A 10,660-nucleotide genomic window follows, 5' to 3' on the forward strand; every position below is an offset into this window, starting at 1 on the left:
GAAAGAGGAGCGTGAAAAAGTTGACTTGAAGCTCAACATTCAGAAAACAAAGATCATGGCATCCGGTCCCATCACTTCATGGGAAATAGATGGGGAAACAGTGGAAACAGTATCAGACTTTATTTTGGGGGGCTACAAAATCACTGCAGATGCTGATTGCAGCCAGGAAATTAAAAGACGCTTACTCCTTGGAAGGAAAGTTATGACCAACCTCGATAGCATATTAAAAAGCAGGGACATTACTTTGCCAACCAAGGTCCGTCTAGTCAAGGCTATGGTTTTTCCAGTGGTCATATATGGATGTGAGAGTTGGACTGTGAAGAAAGCTGATCGCCGAAGAATTGATGCTTTTGAACTGTCGTGCTGGACAAGATGCTTGAGAGTCCCTTGGACTGCAAGGAGATCCAACCAGTCCATTCTGGGGGAGATCAATCCTGGGTGTTCATTCGAAGGACTGATGCTGAGGCTGAAACTCCAATACTTTGGCCACCTCATGCGACGAGTTGACTCATTGGAAAAGACTCTGATGCTGGGAGGGGTTGGGGGCAGGAGGAGAAGGGGATGACAGAGAATGAGATGGCTGGATGGCATCACCGACTCTGTGGACATGAGTTTGGGTAAACTCCGGGATTTGGTGATGGACAGGGAGGCCTGGTGTGCTGCAATTCATGGGGTCGCAAAGAGTCAGACGTGACTGAGCAACTGAACTGAACTGAAGTCCCATTTGATTATTTATGCTTTTTTAAAAGCCTTTGCCTGAAGAGACAGATCCATAAAAATATTGTTTAGGGTGATGATATCAAAGACAATACTGCCTGTGTTTTCTTCTAGGAGTTGTATGGTTTCAGGTCTTAACTTTCAAGTCTTTAGTCCATTTTGAATTTCTTTTTGTGTACAGTGTGACACAGTGGTCCAGTTTGATGATTTTACCTGTAGCTCCCCAGTTTTCCCAACACCACTTATTGAAGAGTCTGTCTTTCCCCTATCATATTTTTTCCTTCCTTGTTGTAGATTAGTTGACCATGTGTGAGTGGGCTTATTTCTGGGCTCCTTTTTCTGCTCCACTATCTGTGTGTCTGTTTTTGTGCCAGTACCCCTCTGTTTTGATTATTATAGCTTTGTAATAGAGTTTGAAATCAAGATGTGTGACTTCTTTCTTCTTTCTCAAGATTGCTTTGGCTGTCTGAAGTCTTTTATGGTTCCATACACATTCTGGAATCATTTTCTCTATTTCAGTGAAAAAAAAAAAGTCATCGGTATTTGATAGAGCTTGCACTGAGTCTGTAGAATGCTTTGGGTTGTGTGGCTGTTTCAGCAGCATTGACTCTACTAATCCATGTGCACGTGACAGCCCTCCGTTTGTGTGTATGGTCTTCAGCGTCCTCCAGTGTCTTACAGTTTTCACAGGACAGGTGTTCTACTTTCTTGGTTGCATTTATTCCTAGGAGCTTTATTTTATCTGACTTGATTGTAAGTGAGATTGTTTTCTTATTTTCTCTTTCTGATAATTCATTATTAGGGTATAGAAAAGCAACAGAATTCTGAATGTTAATTTTGTATGCTGCAAATTTACTGAATTTATTTATTATAGTATTTCTAGTGGTTTGTTGGTGGAGTCTTTAGGCTTTGCTCTGTGTAGTATCGAGTCATCTGTAAATAGCAACAGTTTCCCTTCTTTCCTCCCGTTTGGATGCCTTTTGTTGTCTGAGCGCCCTGTCTTCCAATACTGTGTTAAATGGAAATGGTGAGGGCAGGCATCCTTGTCTTGTTCCTAATCTTAAAAGAAAAGCTTTTGGATTTTCACCGTCGACTCTGATGTTATCTGTGAGTTTGTCTCAAATGGTCTTTGTTATGTTGATGTACATTCTGTCTGTAGCAAATTTGTAGAGCGTTTGTTTTTTTTTTCAAATCACGAATGGGTATTGAATTTTGTCAGATGCTTTTTTTGTTAGTTATTTATTGAGATGACCACGTGATTTTTATCCTTTGTTTTGCTAATGTGGTGTTTCATGTTGATTGATTTGAGTATATTGAACCATTTTTGCATCCCTGGAATAAATCCCACTTCATAATGATGTATCATCATATTAATTTACTGTTGAATTCAATTTGATAATATTTTGTTGAGACTATTTGCATCTTTGTTCATCAGGGATATTAGTTGGTAATTTTCTATTTTTATAGTGAGTTTGTCTGGTTTTGATATCAGAGTGAGGCTGGCCTCATAGAATGAGTTTGGAAGTGTTCCCTTCTCTTCCTTTTTTTGGAATAGTTTGAGAAGGACAGGTGTTACCACTTTTTAAAATGTTTGATAGAATTCACCTGTGAAGTCACTTAGCCCTGGAATTTTATTTATTGGGAGTTTTAAAAGTGCTGACTCAGCTTCATTACTAGTAGTCAGTCTGGTCAGATTTTCTGTTTCTTCCTGATTCAGTCTTGGAAGACTGTGTTTCAAGGAACTCAGCCATTTCTTCTAAGATGTGCAATTTGTTGGCATATAACTGTTCATAGTATTTCCATATGACGGTGTGTATTTTTGAGATATTGGTTGTAACTTTTCTTTCATTTCTAAGTTTTAAAACTTGGGCCACTCTTTTTTCCCTTGATAATTCTGGCTACAGGTTTATCAATTTTATCTTTTCAAAAAAACCAGTTATTATTTTTATTGATCCTTTCTAACACTTTTTGGTGTCTATTTTATTTATTTGAACTCTGATCTTTATTATTTCCTTCCTTCTGTTAAGTTTGGTCTTCTTTTTTTAATCTTTTAACTGGAAAGTTAGGTAGTCTATTTGAGAGGTTTTTTTGTTTGTTGTTTCTTTGGGTGGAGCCAACTGGAACTGACTCTGGCTCAGATTATGAACTCCTTATTGCAGAGAACATCATGAGGAACGCTGGGCTGGAAGAGGCACAAGCTGGAATCAAGATTCCCGGAAATATCAATAACCTCAGATATGCAGATGACACCACCCTTATGGCAGAAAGTGAAGAGGAACTAAAGAGCCTCTTGATGAAAGTGAAAGAGGAGAGTGAAAAAGTTGGCTTAAACCTCAACATTCGGTAAACTAACATCATGGCATCCGGTTCCATCCCTTCATGACAAATAGATGGGAAACAGTAGGAACAGTGGCTGACTTTATTTTTTGGCTCCAAAATCACTGCAGATGGTGGCTGCCACCATGAAGACTCTTACTCTTTGGAAGGAAAGTTATGACCAACTTAGACAGCATATTAAAAAGCAGAGACATTACTTTGTCAATAAAGGTCCATCTCGTCAAGGCTATGGTTTTTCCAGTAGTCACGTATGGATGTGAGAGTTGAACTTTAAAGAAACTGAGCGCCGAAGAATTGATGCTTTTGAACTGTGGTGTTGGAGAAGACTCTTGAGAGTCCCTTGGACTGCAAGGAGATCCAACCAGTCCATCCTAAAGATTAGTCCTGAGTGTTCATTGGAAGGACTGACGCTGAAGCAGAAACTCCAATACTTTGGCCACCTGATGCGAAGAGCCAACTCATTTGAAAAGACCCTGATGCTGGGAAAGATTGAAGGCAGGAAGAGAAGGGGATGACAGAGGGTGAGATGGTTGATGGCATCACCGACTCAATGGACCTGAGTTTGGGTGGACCTGGGAGTTGGTGATGGACAGGGAGGCCTGGCGTGCTGCAGTTCATGGGCTCACGGAGAGTCGGACGCGACTGAGCGACTGAACTATTGCAGAATTCAGACTTAAGTTGAAGAAAGTGAGGAACACCACTACGCCCTTCAGATATGACCTAAATCGAATCTCTTATGATTATGCACTGGAGGTGACAGATAGCTTCAAGGGATTAGATGTGGTAGACAGAGTGCCTGAAGGACTGCGGACAAAGGTTCATAACACTGTACAGGAGGCAGTGACCCGAAACCATCCCAAAGAAAAAGAAATGCAAGAAGGCAAAGTGTTTGTGTGAGGAGGCTTTACAAATGGCTGAGAAAAGAAGAAAGCTGTAAGCCTAGGAGAGAGGGGAAGCTATACCTAACCGAATGCAGAGCTCCAGGGAACAGCACGGAGAGAGAAGAAAGCTGTAAGTGAACAATGGAAAGAAATAGGAGAAAATAATAGAATCAGGAAGAGATCTCTTCAAGAAAACTGGAGAGAGATATCAAGGGAACACTGCATGCAAAGAGGGGCGCAATAAAGGACAGAAAGGTAAGCACCTGACAGAAGCAGGAGAGACTAAGAAGAGGTGGCAGCAGTACACAGAAGAACTAGTAAAAAAGGTCTTAATGACCTGGGTAGCCACGCACCTAGTGCCAGACATCCTGGAGTGTGAAGTCAAGGGCCTTTGGAAACATTACTACAAACAAAGCTAGTGGAGGTGATGGAATTCCAGCTGAGCTATTTCAAATCCAAAAAGATGATGGTATTAAAGTGCTGCACTCAATATGCCAGCAAATTTGGAAAACTCAGCAGTGGCCACAGGACTGGAAAAGGTCAGTTTTCATTCCAATCCCAAAGAATGTTCAAACTACCACACAATTGCACTCATCTCACATACTAGCAAAGTAATGCTCAAAATCCTTGAAGTTAAGCTTCAACAGTATGTGAACTGAGAACTTCCAGATGTACACGCTGGATATAGAAAAGGCAGGGGAACTAGAGATCAAATTGACAACATTCCTTGGATCATAGAGAAAGCAAAGAATTCCAGAAAAACATTTACATGTGCTCCATTTGACTGTGTGGATCACACCAAACTGTGGAAAATTCTTAAAGAGATGGGAATACCAGACCACTTTAGCTGTCTCATGAGAAACCTCTTTGCAGGATAAGAAGAAGCAGTTAGAACCAGACATGTAGCAATGGACTGGTCAAAATTGGGACAGGAGTATGTCAAGGCTGTATGTTGTCACCCTGCTTATTTAACTTATATACAAAATACATCATGCAGAATACCTGGCAGGATGAATCACAAGCTGGAATCAAGATTGCCAGGAGAAATATCAGCAACCTCAGATATTGCAGAAGGTATCACTCTAATGGCAGAAAATGAAGAGAAACTTGAGAGCCTCTTGATGGGGGTGAAAGAGGAGAGTGAAAAAGCTAGCTTAAAATGCAACATTATAAAACCTAAGATCATGGCATCCAGTCCCATCAATTCATGGAAAATAGGAGGGGAAAAGTGGAAACAGTGACAGATTTTACTTTCTTGGGCTCCAAAATCACTGTGGACAGTGACCGCAGCCATGAAGTTAAAAGGTGCTCCTTGGAAGGAAAGTTATGATAAACCTAGACAGCATGTTCAAAAGCACAGTTATTACTTTGCCAACAAAGGTCCTTCTAGTCAAAACTGTGGTTTTTCCAGTAGTCATGTACAGATGTGAGAGTTGGACCATAAAGAGGGCTGAGCCCCAAATATTTGCTGCTTTTGAATTGTGGTGCTGAAGGACTCCTGAGAGTCCCTTGGGCAGCAGGGAGATCAAACCAGTCAACCCTGAATATTCATTGGAAGGACTGATGCTGAAGCTCCAGTACTTGGCTACCTGATGTGAAGAGCCGACTCCTTGGAAAGGACTGTGATGCTGGGAAAGAGTGAGGGCAGGAGGAGAAGGGGATGAGACAGAGGATGAGATGGTTGGATGGCATCACCAACTCAGTGAACAAGAGTCTGGGCAAACTCCGGGAGATTGTGGTGGACAGGAAGCCTAGTGTGCTGCAGTCCATGGGTCTGCAAAGATTTGGAGAGGACTTAGTGACTGAACAACGGAGGCTGATGTTGCCATAAATTTCCCTCAGAACTGCTTTGATTCAGTCCACAGATTTTGGAAAGTTGTGTTTCTATTTTCATTCATTTTGAGGTGCTTTTTATCTTTGATTTCTTCATGGACTCTTTTTTTCAGTAGCATGTCGATCAGTCTCCGGGACTTTTACCCACTTTCTTCCTGTGATAGAGAACTAATTTCATACCACTGTGTTCAGAAAAGATGCTCCATAAGATTTCAGTCTTCATAAATCTGTTGAGACTGGTTTTGTGGCCTAGCATGTCATCTATCCTGGAGAATGCTCCCCATGCACTTGAATGTGTATTCTGCTATTTGGGGATGGAATGTTCAATAGACATCTATCAAGTCTTTTTGGCCTAGTGTGTCATTTAAGGCCCTTGTTCCCTTATTGATTTTCTGTCTGGATGAACAGTCTGTTGATGTATGTCAGGTATTCCTGTCAGGTTTTCTCTTTCTGTCTGAATATTTGCTTTATACAGTTCAGGCGCTCCTGTGTCAGGTGCATATGGTTGATGAACGTTGTATCCTGTTCTTGGGATAATTGCTGTATCATTGTATGGTGCCCTTCTTTGCCTTCTCTTGCAGACTTTGCTTTAAATTCTGTCTTGTCTAATACGTGTATTACTGCCCCACCCGTCCCTTTGTATCTGTCTTCAAGGAACACCTTTTCCCATTCTTTCATTTTCAGACTGTGTGTCTTTAGTTCTGAGATGAATCTCTTATGGGCAGCGTACGGATAGTTTTTTTTTAAAAAAACACACTTTCAGCTATGTAATGTCTTTTTAATGGAAGTGAGTAGTGACAGGTGTGTACTTACTGCCACTCTGTTATTTTCTAGTTGTTTCTGTCATTCTTCTCTGATCTTCCCTTTTTTGAGTCTTTCTCTCCCCTTGTGATTTGATACCTTTCTTTAATGTTATGTTTGCATTCCTTTCTCTTTTTTGTCTGTATCTGTTGTAGGGTTTTGCTTTGCAACTACTGGGAGGTTCATATATGTCTCTATATAACTGTGTCTATATCTATCTATATCTCTAATTTGTTTTAGACTGATTATCATTTTAATTCAAACACATTCTGAAAACTATATGTTTTTACTCCCCCACTCCACAATTTTATGTTTTGATGTCATATTTTACATCTTTATGTGTATCTCTCAAGTCCTTATTGCAGTTATATGTAGTTAACTTTATGATTTTTGTCTTTTAACCTTCGTACTAGCTTAGAGTTTAAGTGGCTGATCCACTGCCTTTACTACACACTTGCCTTTCCAGCGAAATATGTTTCCTTCATTGATTTTCTTATTTCTTTTTATGGCCTTTTCTCTTTTGATTAAAGAAGGCTCCTTAACATTTCTTGTAAGGCTAGTTCCGTGGTGACAGACTCTTAGTTTTTGCTTGTCTGAGGAGCTCTTCTTCGGTTCTGAATGCTGATCGTGTTGGATAGAGTGTCTTTGGTTGTAGGTCTTCCCTTCCAATACTTTAAATACATCACATCACTCCCTTCCGGCCTCCAAAGTTTCTGATGAGACGTCAGCTGACGCCTGGGAGGCTCCCTTGTTTGCGACTCTTTTTCTTTTGCTGCCTTTAAAGTCCTCTCTTTACCGTCGCGTTTTGCCACTTTACTTACGGGACGTCTCGGTGTGTGTCCCTCGTGTTCATCTTGTTCGGGACCCTCGGAGACCTTTACCTGGATATGTTTCCTTCTTCAGGAAAGGGATGTTTTCAGCCCTTATTTTATCAAATACCTCTTCTGCCCCGTTTTCTCTCCTCTCCTGGGGCTCCTACGATGTGAATGTTAGTATGCTTGATGTGTCTCGGAGGTTCTTTAAACGGTCCTCATTTTAAGAGAAATGTTTTCTTCCTGCTGTTCTGATTGGGTGATCCCCATGACTACGTGTTCTTCTGTATCAGCTCGTCTGCAGTTGGCTCCCTGTAGTGTGATTTTCATTTCAGTGTCTTCTTTTGCTCTGGTTGGTTTTCTTCTTTTTGTATTTCCTAATTCTTTGTTGAAGTTCTCACTGTGTCCCTGGATTCTTTTCCCAAGTTTGGTCAGTAGTTCTCTGGACTGTTACTTTGAGCTCTTTGTCTGGTGAATTACTTGTCTGTGTTTCTTTAGGGTCTTTCTCCACCTGGGGTTTCCTCTTTTTATTTGGAACACGTTCCTCTGTCTCCTCAGTTTGTTTGGCTTTCTCTGTCTCTACGACGTTATGCAAAATCTGTGCCGGCTTTGAAGGCACGTCCTCGTGTGGGAGCTCGTGCCCTGTGTGCCAGCGGCTTAGGCGGCAGAGCTGGGTCTGCACTGAGCACGGCCGCGTCTTCTGGGGTGTGCCAGCTGCTGCACACACTTGATCCACTGTGCTGGTTTCCCTAATACCTGATGTTCTTGGGGTGCTCTCTGCTGGTATGTTTTGGCATGTTGGAATTTAAAAACCTGAGCTCCTGTCACTGGGGATTTTCTGTTCCCTCTCCCCACAAGGGAGGAATCACATTCTGCCTGACACTGGGCGAATTCTATGGGTTCTTTCCTATCTGCTCCTCTCCACTGTCAGCTGAGAACCAGTGGGATGCCCACACTCCTGGGAGACGCTTCTGCTCAGAGCCCTGGCAGCAAAGCTTTCCTGGCCCCTCTGCCCATAGGGAGAACTTTTTCTTCCTTCCACAGTCCGGGCCACACAGGGCTGCCAGCTCCACACCTGTGATGCCCTGAAGGAGGTATTTCCGCATCTGATATCCATGCACACACTCACTATAGCCATACAGCTTTTTTAAGTGTGTGGGACTTAGCTCCCCTGTGACTTCAGGTGGCTATTGACTTTATATTAGTGAATATTGATTTTGCCCAACATTTTGACGTGTCTGCCAGGAAGGTGGTCGTTTCGGCAGTTACCATGCTGCTGTGGCTTCTTCAAACTAGACGTTTCTGAATACTTACCCCTCTTTCCTGCTACTCTCATCTTGGGCCAGTGGGTCTGATTCCCCAGGTAGATGCTGGTGCATATTTTGAGAATTTTGATAAGTTTCTTGCTGGTGTTTTTCTCTGTTTTCCCAGGTCGGGTATAGAAATTGGTTTGTGGTATAATAGAAACTGGGAAGGTTCTTGTTATTTTTTAGGCCACATACAGGAAGAAGGGAAATAGGGTCATGGAGGTTTCGCTTTGGCCTCTCCAGTGGCTCTCAGATGGTAAAGAATCTGTCTGCCATGCGGGAGACCTGGGTTTGATCCCTGGGTTGGAGGATCCCCTGGAGAAGGAAATGGCGACCCACTCCAGTATTCTGGCCTGGAGAGTCCCCATCGACAGGGGAGCCTGGCAGGCTGCGGTCCGTGGGGTCAGTCAGACACAACTGAGCGACTAAACGCGCACACAGGTCTCACTTTAGAGGGCTGGGGCCTCTCTGGAAGAAGTCCCTGCTGTGCAGGGGCATCTGCTGGGGGTCCCCCAGGGTCCCACCCACATGCCCCGTCTTCGCTTTCTCATAGGGACACAGACCTCCTGGTTCTAATCCTTCCATTGTTCACTAGGGACTTAGGGTTGGAGTCAGTTCTCCATTCAGAATTTGAGTAGCATCACTGTTGGTGATAGTCATCATTTCTAGGCAGAGGAGTTGTCTCCAGGTAAAGGAATGCTGTGTGTCACCTGGAGGGGAGTGGAGAATGCATTCCTGCGTGTGTGTGTACACACGCGTGCCTGAGTGTGTTCCCGTGCCCAGACCACGCACAGGTGGCTCTGAGGTGCTGGCTACTCTGCACCCATCAGCGTGGATGAGGATCTGTGACTTCCAGATCCCACGAGAAATGAACAGGTACCAGGAGGCAAGGAGGGAGCCTCTCACTGACTGGCACATGGCCTGGGAGCTCAAGGGCAGCCCCAGGCCTGACCCAGGGCAGGGAGGGCCCAGTGCTCCAGGGACAAGGCAGAGAAACCCCCAGGGGCAAGCACAGCCTCTCCCCTCCTGACCTGGGGCTGTCCCGTGCTGGACACTGCCTTACCTGTGCCCTCCTTTCCCCTGACAGGAAAAATGGACCCAATGACGTTTGTAAAAAACCCCTGAAGCAACTTGGCAACGAGCCCCAGGAGTCTGAGGCCTGGAAGCTGTCATGCAAGTCGAGATGCCGCATATCATACTCCACATAAAGTCACGAGTGAGCATCTGGGCGCCCCGCTGACTGCACAGGGCTCCCAGAGCCCCCTGAGGCTTCGTCCCGGCCTGCCAAGGGAAGAAGGCCTTCACAGCGACCTCGGCCTTGGGGAGGAGCTGGGCCAGTGGGCTCAGGGGCCTGTCAGGACTTGACCAAGGGCGGGCAGGTGAGCACCCCACACTGCCCGGCGGGGTCCACAGAAGCCTGGGCCACACCCTGCAGGTCTCCCTCCGAGGAGCCACCTCCTCCTCCCAGAGTCTGCTGCCCCGCCCCTCCCCGGGCTGGGGGCCCTTGGTGCTACAGGACCCCGATGACCAAGAAGCTTTGTTGAATGCTTGCACAATAAGCCAGTGTGGGCAGTGACACCTGAATAAAGTCACCGTCAGTGGCTCGTGCCTCTGCTGCAGCCTCTGGCTGAGGTCTGGGGCCCATATGTGGTATGACGCTAGAGAGGCTGCCCCACTGGGACTGCAGGGGGCGCATGGGGGTGCAAGTGCGGGGCTGGCGGTGTCACTCGGGTTGTGCAGAACTCTGCCTGGGCAGGCAGGGCAGCTGGGCAGAGGTCCCTGCTCTGGTGAGAGGTGCCAGCTAGGCAGGGCTCTCTCTGTGGCGCTGGGGGCTGACGGGACCATCAGGATGTCGGGCCAGGCCCAGCTACGGGAGGACGCTGGTCCCCCCATGCTGCGGCTTCCAGGTTATCTCTGAGGCTGCTCTGCAGGAACTGGTAATGGAAGTTTCCTGGACGTGTCCGGATGTGTG

The 10,660-nt window shown here is 45.0% G+C and overlaps 1 protein-coding gene across 1 annotated transcript in view; it reads left to right on the forward strand.

The window, feature by feature from the left end:
• The window catches only part of ANKMY1 (ankyrin repeat and MYND domain containing 1), a 57,639-nt gene extending 47,586 nt beyond the window's left edge, over positions 1 to 10,053 (forward strand). The window contains exon 18 of the mRNA XM_088835040.1: positions 9,776 to 10,053. Coding sequence (XP_088691166.1) covers positions 9,776 to 9,813 — 38 coding nt within the window. The 3' untranslated portion in view covers positions 9,814 to 10,053. The remainder of the gene's footprint in view (positions 1 to 9,775) is intronic.
• The last annotated feature ends 607 nt before the right edge of the window (positions 10,054 to 10,660 follow it).

The sequence above is a fragment of the Moschus berezovskii genome, chromosome 4 (genome assembly GCF_049115385.1).
Source record: "Moschus berezovskii isolate FMDL1 chromosome 4, NW_MosBer_1.0, whole genome shotgun sequence".
Taxonomy (NCBI): domain Eukaryota; kingdom Metazoa; phylum Chordata; class Mammalia; order Artiodactyla; family Moschidae; genus Moschus; species Moschus berezovskii.